The following is an 18,226-nucleotide window of genomic DNA, read 5'->3' as shown; positions in this document are numbered from 1 at the left end:
TTTAGAAAGTGGTATATTTGGGATCCCCTTAATGTCAAGAGCCCTGCTGTCTTTTAACGTCCTTATGTGCGAAGGCCAGGGATTGAACCACTGGCTTTTTTCTGGGCAGAGGCTCTCCCCACAACACCACTAAGGCAGTCCAAACAACAAAAAGTGTAACAAACTCACTCCTTGCTATTGCCATGAATGTTGTGAATTGTTCAGTGTGGCTCGAGAGGGACAGTCAGGTGGTCAGAAGTGCACAGGTCAAGCAGAATTGGGCAAGTCTACCACAAAGTACAGATTGTCACGCTGTGATTAAGTAAAACAATTTATATAATCATTGATAAGCATAAAGGTGTGGGATAGGGCTGGGACGGGTAACTCGGTTACCTGGGTCGGGTGGGTACTGAGTAGGACCCGGGTACCCACAGGACTACCCGGACCCGTGGTTAGTCAAATGATATATTGTTTAATGACAAAAATTATCTAGAACTCTATGGTTACACTACAAGTCACTAATGTTCACATTTTTTTCTGACTATGCACCCATTCCTTCTGATTTTTCACAGGTTGAATAAACATATAACTTAAGTCAAATTCAGTGTTTGAATGACCAGATTGTTTAATACATGTATCTAATTACATTTTGCCAGGGCTATGCTAAAAATGTTCCCAGTTGGACATTTTGAGACTGCTCCTGAGACCTACAGTGGGTACCCGGGTAGAGTCGGGTATTAGTGGTGTGGGTACCCGGGTAGTAATTTTGGACTCGTCCCAGCCCTAAAGTACTCACGGAAATGAAAAAAAACTGTTTTTTCGTTCTCAGATTTCAAATAAATGCAGTTAATATACAAAATATATAAATATTCAAACAACTCAAGTAGTACTAATTGGGCCTTGGCACAAATACAGCGTATCAAAGGTTTTTATGTCTTTTTACACGTAAAAGTGTGTAAAAATATGAACAAAACAGACTATTGTGAAACTGAGCATAACCAGGTGTTAGTAGATCAAGGTGAATGTCCATGACCTATGACACCTTGACGACAGATGAAAACAGGTGCTTGAAACCCACGTGCATGTGATTTGTGAGTGGCATTGTGGGATAGTGAATCATCGTCAAAACTTACATGTCATTATTATTATGTACATAAACATAGCTGTTATTTTTATTGTTGTTTTGATAACTTTTTTCCAGGCTAATTTGCATAATGCCTATAGCCTGTTTCTGCCATGTCAATTTGGACTTAGTTTTATTTTTGAATGTTGAAAGTGCCTACAAATTACCTCCTGTAAAGTACATTTTGTATTGAGCAAAAACTAGCATATCCAGACTAGTACTTTTCCAGTTGTTTTCTTATTTCATATTTACAACTACATAATGCTTTGTGTCGATTATTAAATCCAGCAAAACAGGTTTTTTTCATTTCCATGAGTACTTTAGTGTGGGAGGAAGCATTGATGTTTAATCCTGTGGGGAGAATACAATGGTTACCTCCCTTCTCAAGTCCACTCATATTTTTCAAACTGTTGACCCAGACATGATAGCGACCTTGTAACAATAGCATATCACTATGACATGCTATTTATAACTATCCCCAAGGTTGGTCTCCCTGTCAGAGTCATATGCCTGTATCTACTGTGGCAGAAAGAAACTGATCACTTCAAAAACTTTCAAATCACAAGGTAAATTACCAACTATACTTCTTTACGGAACAAAGAACATAATAAGTTCATTCATAAAAAAAACCATACCGATGGAAATCACAACAGAGTTGATTGTAGCCTGCTGACTGAGATCCTATACTTTAGATCTACACGTAGATAATAAGGCTGGGACGAGTCCAAATTTACTACCCAGGTACCCAACCCCCTATTACCTGATCCTACCCGGGTACCTGCTGTAGGTCTCAAGAGTTGGGAACACAATGTCTAATTGCGAATAGTTTAACTGTAGCCCTGGCAAAATAGATATATGGTCTCTTATGAAACGATCGAATCATGCGTACACTGAAGTTGACTAAAGCTTTATCTTTACTCAAACATATACAAGTCAAAAGGAATGTGTGCATCATCATAAAGAAATGGGAACATTAGCGACTTTAGTGTAACCACTGAGCTCTAGTGAGTGAGTGAGTGAGTGAGTATGGTTTTACGCCGCTTTTAGCAATATTCAAGCAATATCACAGCAGAGGACACCAGAAATGGGCTTCACACATTGTATCCATGTCGGGAATCGAACCCGGGTCTTCGGCGTGACGAGCGAACGCTTTAACCACTAGGCTACCCGACCGCCCCCTAGTGAGTTTTTGTCATTAAACAATATGTCACTTGACTAACCACGGGTCCGGGTAGTACTGTGGGTACCCGGGTCCTACTCAGGACCCACACGACCTGAGTACCCGAGTTACCCGTCCCAGCCCTTGTACAATGTTGTAGATAACATGCAAGTTTGAGCATGTAGATAAGCTTACACATGCATCTATACAAACATGTATTGTTCTCCCTGTGGGACATTACTGAAGTCACAATGTCCAGGTCACAATCCCAGGTTTTGGGCTGGGATTAAACTGACAACATAATAAATTTCATAGTCTCTAGTTCATAGTTCATAGTGAGTATGGTTTTACTCCGCTTTTAGCAATATTCCAGCAATATCACAGCTGAGGACACCAGAAATGGGCTTCACACATTGTACCCATGTCGGGAATCGAACCCGGGTCTTCGGCGTGACGAGCGAACGCTTTAACCACTAGGCTACCCGACCGCCCCTCTCATACAGACCCAAACAAGTGAAACTAAATATTCTAAAACACCCAAGTAAGTCTTCAAATACTTTGGCAAGTCTAGATTTCTTCATTTTCTGAAAATGTAGAGATTCTCTAGGTTCCTTTCTATTACATATTAAAAGACAAATTAACAAAGAAATCTTAAAATATTTTCATTTCAGAGACTGAACATTAGTCTATATTGGTCATGTGGGCCTCATGACATATTCATTAATGAATTCAGAATTAACGAGTTAGTGACTTACCACTTTCACAGTTTTTGACTTAAGAAGATTTGGGTAGGAAAAGCTATGCTGGTACTTATTCTTATGTGTTATCCCAATGTAAGTTGCCCCGTTAACCATACCTCTTGTGGTCCCTATAAATAAACTTCATAATAAATTGTTGTTTCACAGAGCAACAGGCTGTCCCATTGTGTTTTCCTAATAGATTGGGGGCACGGGTGGCCCAGTCGTCTAAGGCGCCGTGATTCGCTGTGCAGAGTTGCGTCCCGAGGACACGCCAGAAACCTATGATTGTGGGTTTGAATCCCGGTTCACCCCGATTATGTTTCTAGGTTTGTCAGCACCATACCCGTGCTCGTGGGTTTCACCAAAGTGATAAACGTCTGAGACCTGCATCACTTCAGGCTTTCCTCCCACATAAAGCTGACACGCCGCGATATAACTGTAATACTGTTAAAAGCAGCGTTAAACACAACTCACTCACTCCTAATAGATTCTAAATCCAAAACTGCATCACACTTCAGCAAAGTGCATGCCTCGTGATCTAACGACAAATGTAACATGATTCATGTATAAAGACACATCCCTTATAGATTGTGCAACAATATATTAACTGATTGAGTCGTAAACTGGACCATTAAAGATTATCTGTACCCTCACAATGATTCCACCCTGATAAGTACATAGATCTACAAAGTTGCATGACTGAAAATTTAAGTACACGGATTTGAAGGCAAGTGTCTTAGGAAGTGAATGATGTTGCATTTGTTGAAAGTTTGACCTTGAAATATGTTAATCTTATTTCTTCATGAATTCTAGACATTGAATGAACATCGATATACTATGAGGATTAACAGCTCCACGTGCAACTGTCGAAATCACATTACACTCAATTGTAATGACAGAAGAGTGTACACTTTCGTGAATGCGATAATTCATCTGAAAAATCTATTTCCATACCATTTGAATAATAAATCATAATTTGACTGACATTGTATACAGGGAAGTGAAAATGAAATATCCTGAATTATAATTGCACTGTGCATAGTTTAACGTTGTCTCGTCAAAAGCCGCTTACACCAGGATAGTGTTGGGTAAAACATTCAGGCCTATAATTATGAATGTGATCAGTGATATGTCTTACGATGTAGGTTGCGTAGAAAGTCTAAGGAATTTTATCCTCTTGACATTTTTGGCAAAACATACTCAAAATACAACAAAACATTATGATATTCATGATGTATCTTTTGTGACTGGGTTGTTATGGGTGATTGGGTTATTTTGGGGGATTTTTTGGTGGATAATGTATTTGTTATCTCATTCCCAGACCTCTCATTATTACTTGAGTGTATTACAGTACCTGGGGTACATTTCTGCAGTACCTGTGCCGATACCAACGACTACAACAGCCCTTAGCAAAGGCTGTTTTTTAACAGCTCCAATAAACATTGGATAGTCATGGTGTTATTGAGATGCTGTCATATGGTGAAAATGATGCTAGACGTTTTCGTTGTGAGGTTGTACTCCCAGTGCCATAATCATCTGACTATAATTACCACCTGTCGAATGACACTTCGCTCAGGTAATTTCTAATGACGCATTTAGGGACCGAAAACAATTTGGCGTAACCTCACGAAATTAGGTGCCATTATGGGTGCCATTGCTTACCATCAGTTATACGTCCGATAAATCGAACGACCAAATTTCTTTATAGACGTTATATCTTGCAAACTGACTTAAATACTTACATTTGCCATGATTCCTACTATGCAAGTTAGATGGAATTCTTATAACATTGACGGATTCGCACTGGAGGTGAAGGTGAGACGAGCAGGGTCAAGGACGTATATTTACTCATTCACCAATAAGGAACCGTGTAACAAAATCGGTGCTTTCGAAGGTCAAGGCCGTAATCCCAATTCAATGCCCAACTGCAAAGTTTACACGTTGAGGACGTAAACAATGATGGCAACACTATGCATGCTGACAGTTTAACGGAGAAATACACAGGTCATTTTCATAATATGTTTGTCCTCGAAGTTTTACTTTTGGGACACGTATAAATAACGCAAGGTTCCTCGAATGTCGTCAAACTAAGCCTCCGTGCACTAACACCGCTATTCGAACAGAGGAGAGCCGGTAGACTTTTATCACTCGACGACGAGTCTAGTAAAGTGTGAGATAACAAATCGATTACTGATGACACTCGATAGCCCCATAATAATAACGCGAGATGCGTGATGCTGATTTTCATAAAGAAAATTATTTTGATTTAGACAACGAAACGTATAGGCCTAATCTAACTCATCTGTCGTTATTGTATTTCATAAATTAAACAGTCTCTGATTAGTATGGTCATGTTAAATTGTGACGATAGCTGCAGCAAAATTTTATTTTACCAGCAATAAACATGACGACCCTGTCTTGTAAAATTATATAGGGGATTCAACTCTTTATTTTTATGATATTCAGAATTTTGGATGCTACACACATTCTAGGCCTTTAAAATGATAAAATTGTCCTATATTTCAGAAGGGTGGTTTGGGCCATGACTAAGCATGAATTTCAATAAAAAGTCCTGTGATTCAACTACCAATAAGGGTCGTTTGACTCAACTCAATAATATACCATTTTTTAATAGTTTGTGAATTCCACTAAGATATTGCTGATTGGTTTCAGTTTCTGTTAGATATATAGATCTACATGTAGCATAAAACAAATTGGAGAGCACAAGAATCTGATTGGTTTGTTAACACAAAACAGACCCACTTACGGTGTTTGGAAAAAATGTCTCACTCATTTGATAAGATATTGGTCTATTTCCAAAGTTGGGGGTAAGGATACATTGCATCATTTGTCAGAATGAGATATTTGTTGTACATTTGTAAAGCTGTGAGACGTGTGGACGTACCTAGTTTGAAGATATGCTGGAACATCATATGTGACAAGTTTCATGCGCATGTAAATAGAGAATCTCTCCCGAACGTCTTTTTATATCAACTATATCAACACAAGTTGATAAAAGTGGAAAATCTCCGAGGCTTGAGGAGGAGTTTTTCCACTTTTATCAACAATGGTTGATATAATTGATATCAAAAGACACGAGGGTGAGATTTTATTCATCATCTAACATCATTCTTGCAACCTTTTCAGTTTGTAGACAGTAATAAGCAGTGTCTTAAGTGTACAAAGTACTGCTAACAGCTTCAGTAGCAGAGCCATTAGTGTTGTCATTTGATTGTGACGTCGTGGTAACCAATGACGTCACAATGGTCTGCAAAGCATTGTGATGCAATTTCATTTCAGCGAAATCTACAGTGTAGATATCGCTTGATCTCACCCAAGCGATATCTCCTGTGGGAGACAGTTTTGGATGATAGACAATAGAAATCAACACATTGATAGTTTCTGGAAAAATAACATACTGCGGAAATAGAGCTCGAGCACATCATGGCTAGCATTTGTTGTTGTTGTTTAAAGCCGCACTTGGCAATATGACTTGTTTCACTTATCTCAGTGTTCCCGCTGGATTTTGAAACTGCCAGTCCTAGTGGACTGGTAACTCTAAAAATACCAGTCCCCTCTTATTTTTGTTAGTCCCAACTTCAACAAATAAAAAAACGTATGAAAATTACCTGGTCATAATTCTTTCAACATCATGTTCAATGCAATGAAACCGCCTCCGTGGTCTAGTGGTAGAGCATCCGCCCGGAGAGCGGAAGGTCCAGGGTTCGATCCCCGTCCTCGTCATACCAAAAGACGTTAAAAGATGGTACTTGTTGTTACCCTGTCTGGCGCTCAGCATTAAGGAGCAAAAACAAGGACTGGTCGGCTCGGAGTCAGTATACTGTGTCTGAGTGGGGTATTCATGTTAAACTGCGGCATGGTATCTCAGTGAGCTAGCACTATAAATTGGCATCAGTCCGGACTAGTACAAGCAGCCACACACACACACACGTGCATGCACGTCGCTATATAAGTGCAATAATCTTGGATGCGACGTTAAACACCATTTCACCTCACCAATGCAATGAAGTCATCTCTCAAGTAACTTAGTTAGATCTACACATCATTCACACAAGGTTCAGTCACAATTTTTTTTTTTTTTTAATATTTCAAGGCAAAGTCACTACAAATATATTTTTAACCTTGAAGCAAAGCTAAATGTTATTTCCTTGCACTATAAATCGACATGGGGAAACCCTGATGGTAACAGACAAGCTGACTTCGTTCGGAAAATATGCTTACATGTGTATCACTGTTGTTTTGTTCAACATTGAAGTTTTACAAGGTACTTTATTTGCCAGTCCACAGGGACTGGCAGTCGCATGAATTACCGGTCCAAGCCTAATTTTAGCGGTAACAAAACTGGTAATTACCGGTAAACGGGATCACTGTTAACTACAAGTTTATTTGATATAATAATTTCTCATATGCAGGCTGAACGTTTACAGTTTCTGACCAAGTCTTCCGATGGCGAAGGCTATGAAGAAGAAGAAGAAGGATGCCTCTCAAAGTCAGCTGGAGGCATCGGACCTGAAGCTAATGAGCTCTCTGAACCCCAGACATGGGTGAGTTATGTGAAGATAGATTTGTGTCATCTTCCCGAGGCAAGGGAGATAACTGACTATAAAAGTCCAGTTTCCACCCTTGCCGAACCAGGCCATGTTCCCAAGGCAAGAGAGTTAACTGACTATAAAAATTCAGTTTCCACCCTTGCCGAACTAGGCTGGTATTATGGAGTTACATTTTGGCTGGACTAACGAGTCTATGCATAGTCCAATCAAAATCGCGCACCGAAATCGAAATCCAGTTCGTTAACTGTCGTGCAGATTTCGATCTATTGCAGGATTTGCTAAAACATGTGCACTGCAAACTCGTTGTCAGCAGATATTTTCCAAATCTGATGCATTTCGCAATGTAAGACCTGATTTATCACAATATAATTTCCTGATTATCGATCAGATCGTCCTGACTGGGCGCCACCATTTTGTGTGAAGCAAACGCAAGTGATACGAGAGGTGGAACCTGATTGGTAGGCTTAGAAGGCACATAACTGGTAATAGCCACTGGTGGCGCTATGATCGAGCCCAGTAATTCCAGCTTAGTTCGGCAAGGGTGGTAACTGGACTTTTAAAGTCAGTTAACTCTCTTGCCTCGGGAAGATGGGTTTGTGTGAGACCCTGAAAGATTTATTGACGAAGTAACAATATATGCAAGGGCTTGTCTTGTGGAAATTGTTCGCATAAAAGCAAACCTATTTGAAGGCAGCAGATGTGTAAACATGTAAAGTTTGAGAGTCAGATAAATGGATCAAGGTTAAGCTGGTCAGTCATGAAATGATGTATAAAAGTGGTTATTCTTTAATCTACAATTAACTGTAGTTTTACATCATGTACAATCCGGGGGCACGGGTGGCCCAGTCGTCTAAGGCGCCGCGATTCGCTGTGCAGAGTTGCATCCCTTGGGCATGCCAGGAACCTGTGATTGTGGGGTCGAATCCCAGTTCATCCTGATTATGTTTCTAGGTTTGTCAGTACCATACCCGTGCTTGTGGGTTTCACCGAAGTGGTAAATGTCTGAGACCTGCAACACTTTGGGCTTTCCTTCCACATTAAGCTGACACACTGTGATATAACTGGAATACTGTTAAAAGCGGTGTTAAACCCAACTCACTCACGCACTCACTCATGTACAATCCATCTATGTCAACTAGTGTTGCTGTAGTAGACGTCATCAGGCCCTGGACGGTTGCCATGTATTATCGATACACCTTTACAATTCATACAGAGTAATATATCAGAAGTACATTTCTGTCTGGTGTGTTTTGTCATCATTGTGTGTTCACTTAGAATAGACAACTAAAAATAGAATAGAAACCTCAAACATTCACTGATTTTTAATGCCATCTTGAATACAAGTAAGACCCATCTCAAATTATGATACGACAGGGGCGGTCGGGTAGCCTCGTGGTTAAAGCGTTCGCTTGTCACGCCGAAGACCCAGGTTCGATTCCCGAAATGGGTAAAATGGGTGAAGCCCATTTCTGGTGCCCCCTGCTGGAATATTGCTAAAAGCGGCGTAAAACCATACTCACGCACTCAATTATGATACTACATGCATTTTTTATTGTTTCCATTTATTCACAAAGCAAATTATGTAGAAAACAATTCATCACCATGACAACAACTAATCTAGTCTGTTTCTTTAATTATTGAAGGAAAACGGCTAACTGCAGAGATTCAGTTGTGGCAGTGGATGTCCTATCCTCACTGTGGAAACCTGTTACAGTTGCAGTGGTTGTTTTTGGGGTGTACCTGCAAACACTGCATCCCTCCTTACCAGGGGGGGATTCAGGTAAGATGCTCCTGTCTTTACCCCTTCAGAATAAGCTCACACTACTTCGTGCTGGTTGTAGGAAACAATCTGTACATTTATTCTACGTATATAAGTCTGCAGTACAAGCAACGGACACAACTGACAATATCACACACAGAGACGCAATATGTTCAGCCCTCCGTAACACGCCATCACTCTCTCCCTCGTTACCCAAACTAGGGGCGGTCGGGTAGCCTAGTGGTTAAAGCGTTCGCTCGTCACGCCGAAGACCCGGGTTCGATTCCCGACATGGGTACAATGTGTGAAGCCCATTTCTGGTGTCCCCCGCCGTGATATTGCTGAATTATTGCTAAAAGCGGCATAAAACCATACTCACTCACTCATGTTACCCAAACTAACTGCCCCACCACGTCACGCCATTATGTCACAATCTCATAGAATTTATAGACCTACACAACAGAGAATGAAATGAATGCAAGGATACAAACAAACCTTGAGTGTCGAACGAAACTGGAAGTGATATTGTATGGAATATGAAGGGAGATAACTCCATCATGGGATAACGTAAAGGCCACCAGAAAATATGGTCAGAATAAAACTTTATATTGTCATAGAAGGTCATGCTCTGATTGAATGTCTTGGACCCCTATGACATGGATTGTTATGTCTTCTCCCACACACACCCAACAACTCCCATCATTTCCCCCCCCCCCTCCCTCAATTGGAGTGGAAACATTTTGGGGGGGCGTTTTCCCATAGTCGTTGGTGTTCCCACCCTATTCCGAGCCATAACTTGAAAACCATACAATATTTTTCTAATAAACTTGGCATTTGCATTGCTCATCAGCTCAACTGGTGCCTTAAAGTTTTCCTAAATTTCCATGGAAACAATTTCGACTTCATCTCAAGCGAGGGTAAGGTTCATTTCCGGGCCATAACTTGAACATTTTTTAACACTACATCCCTCCTTACCAGGTGACTCAGGTAAGCAATCTTACCACTTTCCCCCATCAGAATAGTGGATAGGTGTTCATGCTTGTCATTAGAGCCCTCCCTGCTAAAGTGGGTAACAGGTGGCTATTCCCTGTGACTTGATTGTGTGTCATGGACCAATGATGTGGATAGGTGTTCATGCTTGTCAATAGAGCCCTCCCTGCTAAAGTTGGTAACAGGTCGCTATGCTCTGTGACTTGATTGTGTGTCATGGACCAATGATGTGGATAGGTGTTCATGCTTGTCAATAGAGCCCTCCCTGCTAAAGTTGGTAACAGGTCGCTATGCTCTGTGACTTGATTGTGTGTCATGGACCAATGATGTGGATAGGTGTTCATGCTTGTCAATAGAGCCCCCCCTGATAAAGTTGGTAACAGGTCGCTATGCTCTGTGACTTGATTGTGTGTCATGGACCAATGATGTGGATAGGTGTTCATGCTTGTCAATAGAGCCCTCCCTGCTAAAGTTGGTAACAGGTCGCTATGCTCTGTGACTTGATTGTGTGTCATGGACCAATGATGTGGATAGGTGTTCATGCTTGTCAATAGAGCCCCCCCTGATAAAGTTGGTAACAGGTCGCTATGCTCTGTGACTTGATTGTGTGTCATGGACCAATGATGTTGATAGGTGCTCATTCTTTCAGTCACTGATTTGCCTCATCCATATTTGAATATTTCCATGACGCTTTAATAAAGCTGGAATAATTGCTAATGGCTGCATCAAACAACACTCACTCATACTTACTCACAAGCTAGGGGCGGTCGGGTAGCCTAGTGGTTAAAGCGTTCGCTCGTCACGCCGAAGACCCAGGTTTGATTCCCGACATGGGTAGAATGTGTGAAGCCCATTTCTGGTGTCCCCCGCAGTGATATTGCTGGAATATTGCTAAAAGCGGCTTAAAACCATACTCACTCACTCACTACTCACAAGCTAACAACTTCAATTGTTTGATCCCCACACCATCTAAGTATTAAAAAAGAAATACTTGTTGATGCTCAATTAGATGTGAACAGTTAGCAATGTCCATGTAGGTTTTTAGCAGTATGCTTTTTATGTCTCCAAAATATTAACTTCTACCAGGGAGAGACCGCCTACGTGGTCTAATGGTAGAGCGTCTGCCCGGAGAGCGGAAGGTTCGGGGTTCGATCCCCAGCCGCGTCATACCAAAAGACGTTAAAAGATGGTACTTGTTGTTACTCTGTCTGGCGCTCGGCTTTAAGGGGCTAAAACAAGGATTGGTCGGCTCGGAGTCAGTATACTGTGTCTGAGTGGGGTATTCATGTTAAACTGCGGCATGGTATCTCAGTGTGCTAGCACTATAAATCAGCATCAGTCCGGACTAGTACAAGCAGCCACACATACACGTGCATGCATGTCGCTATATAAGTGCAATAATCTTGGACGCGACGTTAAACCCTATTTCTCTACCAGGGAGATGAAAAATAAACTTGAGCAGAATATATATGACTTAATAAATTTCTTCTTGATAAACAGTTTTATGGTGAAATGAATGGTATTCTTAAAAGCCAGAATAGGTCTCGCTTTGTTTATTGCATTAACACAAAACATAACATGGAAATGTTTAAGAAGTATCTTTGAAAATCATGAAATTGAACTTTCTGCAGGTGAACTCATCGTGGCTGCTAGTGAATTCGGTGTAAGTATGAAATGTTATTCCTTTTCATTATAAATATGAATCCCCAATAGGGTCCATCATATCCATGGGGTAGCCTAGTGGTTAAAGCGTTCCAGAGCTCCAGATATGCTTTTGGTGTTGTGGGTATTTTACGCATGCATTTTAAAATCATTGGTTATCAGTAATTCAATCTGGGAATTCAAATTTCTGTTACCAACTAGTTTTTACACATGTGGGTATTTAAGTTAAATAGTTAAAAACACTATTCATCTAGTCCCTGCAAACTGGTGTCGTGTGGGTTCAAGAGCTTTATCGGACTCCAAAATACCACGATACTTCCACAAGAAAGTGTGATGGCAAATGATCATGATGTAACTGGCATCATGGAGTTTGGCAAGGTTAACGGAATATCCGTTTATAATTTCAAAAAAAGTTGCTGATTTGCTAATCGAATACGCAGGGTTACTTCACAATATCTTGATGATACACACAAGTTGTATTTTTGTAGCGTATCTGTAATGTTCCTTGCGTATTTGATACGCTTGGATTTTATTTTACTGCGTATTTTCTGCATTTCTGATGCATTCGGGTTACTAAGCCTAGTGGTTAAAGCGTTCGCTCATCACGCCAAAGACCTGGGTTCGATTCCCATCAAGGTTACAATGTATGAAGCCCTTTTGTGGTGTCCCCCGCCGTGATATTGCTGGAATGTTGCTAAAAGCGGCGTGAAACCATACTGACTCACTCACTCCTTTGCTGTTTTTTAAATACATTCATTATTACATATACAGTGTATTTGACTTGAGGCTAGAACATCACAAAAAGTGGACATCCACAAAATGTAATCTAGTCATAGTTTATTTGGGACAGATGGTCTCACCAATACTTCTAAGAGTATCTTGCCTTTTCTAGAGTTGTCACAATTTGAATTTCCACCATTTTCCTTAGCAAACATTTTGCAAAAGCTTCCCTCTGCTCTTCCTGACAGGGCGGTGGGGTAGCCTCGATGTTAAGGCGTTCATATGTCATGCTAGGCCTGGGTTCGATTCCCCACATGCGTACAATGTGTAAAGCCCATTTCTAGTGTAATGATAATGGTGTAGGATAATGGTGGAATATCACTCACTCACTCACTCACTCACTCACTCACTCACTCACTCACCCACCCACCCTCAGTCACTCACTCACTCACTCTCACTCACTCACTCACTCACTCACTCACTCACTCACTCACTCACCCACCCTCAGTCACTCACTCACTCACTCACTCACTCACTCACTCACTCACTCACTCACTCACTCACTCACTCACTCACTCACCCACCCACTCACTCACTCACTCACTCACTCTTCCTGACAGGTAGCACATCCCCCAGGTTACCCCCTGTTCACGGTGCTGGCGCAGTGCATGCTGGAGTTCTTTCCCTTTGGTAATCCGGCGTGGCGAATCAACTTGCTGACCGCCCTCACATCAGCCGTCGTTGCAGGAGTGCTGTTTGTGGTCGTAGAGAGGTGAGGAAACAGTTGTTGCTTTGTGTCATCAGTGTTGAAATTAGACATGAGAGTTGATGATTTGTCACATAATCCTAATGGTGTTGGGATCCTTATACATTATCTTCATAATACAGACATCACCGAATTTAAAATACTTCGAACCATCTTCCCAAGGCAAGGGAGTTAACTGGCTGTAATAGTCGAGTTTCCACCCTTGCCGAACTAGACCGCAGTTTCTGGACTTAATTGTAGCGCCACCAGTGGCTCTTACAAGTTACGTCCCTTCTTTGTCCCTCCTATTGACCAATTAGATTCCAACTCTCATATCACTTGCATTTGCTTCAAACAAAATGGCGGCGTCCACCTGATCAATAATCAAGATCTATAGTGTGATAAAATGGGTCTTACTTTGCAAAGTGCATCAAATTATGTGAGCACCTTGATTTGAAACATGAAAAGATTTGGAAAAATATCTGTTGACACCAAGGTGGCGGTACACATGCTTTGCAAATCCTGCAATCAACCAAAATCTGCACGGCAGTTTACGAACCTGATGTTGATTTTGTCAAGTGATTTTAATTGGACTATGCATAGACTCGTTAGTCCAGCTAAAATATAACTCCATAATTCCAGCCTAGTTCGGCAAGGGTTGAAACTAGACTTTTATAGTCAGTTAACCCCCTTGCCTTGGGAAGATAACTACGAACATGTATAGTTAGATGTATGTGATGACACCAGATCCTTATTCCACAAATTGATCTTAGCCATGCAACTGTTGTAAGTTAGTTGTTAAGTATGAGCGTTGCAATCGTCTTGGTGCAATGGGATCTTAGCAGTACAAAGACCTAAGTATTCTCTTAAAGGGAGTTAAGATTATTTTTATCCTTAGATTACCAGAACTTTGAAACAAGTCCTGGAGGGAGGTGCAGTGGTTGGGCCAATGGATGTCACCGTATCGAAATACAACAATTTTCAGTTAAGAAAATATCAAAAACGATGTTTGCCTGTCAATCTTTTCGCAAAGCAGCCGCCATTTTGTATACCTACCGGAAAAGACCGGTGTTTTGTTGCTAAGCCGAATGGTGCATTGTGGGATACGTTTTACTTTATTTGGATCGAACGAATATTCCCGAATGTTGCATTACGGGATATTTCTCCTTAAATGGTAATTTACGTACGAATGACTCGCGGGAAAAACCGACAATAGCCTCACGTGGAATATCTATATTTAGAATGTTTTTGCACAGAAAGATGGCGGAAACGATCAGCTTTCTATCGATGTATAACATGAAGGGGTTCGTTACAGCTGCGGGGGCGTTGTCATGGGTGAAAGTTCAGGTTTTTCCACATTGATTACGATCATATTTAAAAACAATACCACACATTATGATTTTAATAACGTTTTTTATTCAGTAAATGTACACAATATCGTAAAAAAACATGTTGCATCACAAAGTACATGTATTATATATGCGAAAAAAATCAAATCTCGATTTTGACATATTGAAGCAATTATGTTAATTTAAGGTGCCGTGTCTGGCCTTAAACATTTAGGATGTGCCTTGTTCAATTTCAGTATGAAGTTGATTAATTGCAGGTCTTAATTGTTGATCTATATTGTGATACTTTGGAGTCGATATATCGATGCTAACATTTCCAGTCAATGACACCCCGAGTTTGACCCACCCTTTATTTACAGTTGTCTGCCCCTGTATCAGATGTTTTTGTTGACTTTATGACTTGGGTAGTTTGCACTAGGGCTGGGACGAGTCCAAATTTACTACCCGGGTACCCACCCCACTATTACCCGACCCTACCCAGGTACCCACTGTTGGCCTCAGGAGATGTCTCAAAATGTCCGATTGGGAACATTTTTAGCATAGGCCTGGCAAAACGTATTTAGATACATGTTTTGAACAATCTGGTCATTCATACACTGAAGCTGAATTAAGTTATATCTTTATTCAACCATATGAAAAATCAGAAGGAATGGATGCATAGTCAGAAAGAAATGCGAACATTAGCGGCTTGTAGTGTAACCATAGAGTTCAAGACTTTTTTTGTCATTAAACAATATATCACGTGACTAACCACGGGTCCGGGTAGTCCTGTGGGTACCCGGGTCCTACTCAGTACCCACCCGACCCGGGTACCCGAGTATCCCGTCCCAGCCCTAGTTTGCACAACTGTTTTTCTAAATACTGGCTCGTTCTCTGGATACAATAAACACTTGTGTAGAACGCCCATTTCAGATTTTCCTTCTTATAAACTTTGCAGTCAATTTGGTTTGGGGCTTTGAATAAAAAGTTTGTAATTTGGAATAATTAATCTTTTCCTCGCTACATGTTTGTCAATCAGTTCAAAGGGGCGGTCGGGTAGCCTAGTGGTTAAAGCGTTCGCTCGTCACGCCGAAGACCCGGGTTCGATTCCCGACATGGGTACAATGTGTGAAGCCCATTTCTGGTGTCCCCCACCGTGATATAGCTTGAATAGTGCTAAAAGCGGCGTAAAACCATACTCACTCACTCACTCACTCACTCACTCACTCACTCACTCACTCACTCACTCACTCACTCACTCACTCACTCACTCACTCACTCACTCACTCACTCACTCACTCACTCACTCACTCACTCACTCACTCACTCACTCAATCAGTTCAATAAGAATAACTCTTCTGTACATTAATTCCATTATCTATATATTGATTATATTGATCTGTTTATTGATTTCTGTATTGATTATGACCACCCTGACAGACTGACATGCTGGTCATCAGCTGGTGTCCTGGCCGTCACCGTCTTCTCCTTCAGTCGACTCACCTGGACGTGGGCAGTGACGGCCGAGGTGTTCGCACTCAACAACCTGTTTGTAGCACTGCTCATGATGCTGGCTGTCATGTTCGAACAGAGTCAAGGCAACAAGACACGCCTTCAGACGGTAACTTTCCACATCTAGTTTCATGATGTACTGTAAATCTTGAAATTAAAGCGAGCGTGAACTAAATGCGAAAAATGCGTGTGGTCTTTGATCGCATTTTTAAACATAGCATTTATATCAACAATAAGACATTCTGGATAGCAAAAATACCAATTTAGACATACGCTGATGTATTCCACACCACTGTTTATTGACCAGCACTTGTATATACATGATATAAAGTATATAAACAAAGTCATTCAAACACTAATTACGTCCTGTGAATTGTCACTGCTGGGGTAAAGACAAGAGTTCTACTCACTTATGTCATCACTGATCACACCTGCAAGTCCAGACAGACGCCACCCTTTGTTTTTTGCGACTGCGTCAAAGGCCGACATGAGCCAGCGCGCATGTATTGTTTTTGCGGAAGTACTTTACTCAGCGCTAACAAGCGGTGCTGTTTGGTGTGTGATTGGATTAATGTAAGGTTGGATTAAGGTGAGGATTAATGTAAGGTTGGATTAAGGTGTGGATAAACCTGACTGAGGACATCTTTAGATTGAAATCCACTGATGCTTGAGAGGAGGGGGTGTCGCATTCATATTGAGTCGCATTTTTGGCTAGGGTCCACTCGTCGCATTCTTTTGGAAATGCATTAATTTCACAATTTACAGTATGTAATGGATAAGAGTGTCAGTTGTTACGGGTATTCTGTAAATTGAGGTCCGATCTTTCCACTATACATATCACAATATCATGTTTACATCCTCGATTTATCGGGCGATTTAAAAAATTGGGATAGTTTCTGTTATGACTTCCATGGGTTAAATGTTGATGGGGTTTGAGTTGTCAGTCATTCCATACATTTCGGAAACATCTGTCCATTTAAGAAACAATGAATTTGATTAACTGTATCAGTGTGTCAAGAAATGTTTTTTGCCTCTGCATATTGGCTTGCTCATGTGAAGATCCAAGGTAGAATAGGTCTTCAGCAACCCATGCTTGCCGTAAAAGGCAACTTTGCTTGTCGTAAGAGGTGACGGGATCGAGTGGTCAGGCTCGCTGACTTGGTTGATGCATATCATCGTTTTTTATTGCGGAGATCAATGCTCATGATGTCAATCACTTGATTGTCTCGTCCAGACTTGATTATTTTCAGACCGCCATCATATAGCTGGAATATTGCTGAGTGGAGCGATAAACAAACAAACAAACAAACAAACCTAGTGACTGATGACCAGTACACTCTCCGTCCATCACGTGTCCAGCATGTAATCAGTGTCCTTGTTTCAGCTTGCTCTTCTGGGTTCTTTCTGCTGTGGCCTGAGTCTGTGCAACCAACACACGTGTGTCCTGTACATCGTGTGTGTCGTGCCCTGGGCCTTCACTATCCTCTACACAGCACAGGTCAGACCAGCCTCTATGTGAAACCTGCACGGGTTTACTTGACCTTATAAACCTACTGGCTGTTTGTGTAACTCGATATGGAGTTTTTGAAGTTGTGGTAACACTTTGTAGGAGGTATTACAACGATTGTAACAACTCGCAGGAGGGCTTACAATCATTGTAAACCCTTGATAGAACAAAAACTACGAACAGCCTACGAGAAGCACGTACAGATTTCGTGCCATTGCGAGATGCACGTGCAGATTTCGCCTCCGTTGCGAGACGCACGTGCAGATTTCGCCTCCGTTGCGAGACGCACGTGCAGATTTCGCCTCGGTTACGAAACCCACGTGCTGAGGTCACTGGTTTCATGCAATATTTCATCTCCGATACAGGTTATACATTTGAGAGTTTTTAGTACAGTTATTTAATTAAAAACGTTCTCTATGCGATGAGTCGGT

The 18,226-nt window shown here is 41.2% G+C and overlaps 2 protein-coding genes across 5 annotated transcripts in view; one reads left to right on the top strand and one right to left on the bottom strand.

Annotated features, from left to right (window-relative positions):
* LOC124151123 (UTP--glucose-1-phosphate uridylyltransferase-like) overlaps window positions 1-4,843 on the bottom strand; it is a 105,878-nt gene extending 101,035 nt beyond the window's left edge. Inside the window, exon 1 of the mRNA XM_048403157.1 lies at window positions 4,744-4,843. Within this exon, the coding sequence (XP_048259114.1) occupies window positions 4,744-4,752 (9 nt within the window). The 5' untranslated portion in view covers window positions 4,753-4,843. The remainder of the gene's footprint in view (window positions 1-4,743) is intronic.
* Window positions 1-18,226, top strand: part of LOC124151122 (transmembrane protein 260-like) — a 53,692-nt gene that overhangs the window by 13,517 nt on the left and 21,949 nt on the right. For 2 of the 4 annotated variants that reach the window (XM_048403150.1, XM_048403148.1), the window contains exons 2-7: window positions 7,435-7,566; window positions 9,216-9,352; window positions 11,953-11,984; window positions 13,324-13,475; window positions 16,217-16,397; window positions 17,673-17,786. In XM_048403150.1, the coding sequence (XP_048259107.1) occupies window positions 7,469-7,566; window positions 9,216-9,352; window positions 11,953-11,984; window positions 13,324-13,475; window positions 16,217-16,397; window positions 17,673-17,786 (714 nt within the window). In that variant the 5' untranslated portion in view covers window positions 7,435-7,468. Of the gene's footprint in view, window positions 1-1,608; window positions 1,669-4,895; window positions 5,006-7,434; window positions 7,567-9,215; window positions 9,353-11,952; window positions 11,985-13,323; window positions 13,476-16,216; window positions 16,398-17,672; window positions 17,787-18,226 lie in introns of those variants that run through there. The other 2 variants (XM_048403151.1, XM_048403149.1) reach the window with 2 other exon arrangements.

The sequence above is a fragment of the Haliotis rufescens genome, unplaced genomic scaffold (assembly GCF_023055435.1).
Source record: "Haliotis rufescens isolate VD_foot unplaced genomic scaffold, xgHalRufe1.0.p SCAF_3, whole genome shotgun sequence".
Classification (NCBI taxonomy): domain Eukaryota; kingdom Metazoa; phylum Mollusca; class Gastropoda; order Lepetellida; family Haliotidae; genus Haliotis; species Haliotis rufescens.
This window is presented reverse-complemented; position numbering and strand designations above follow the sequence as displayed.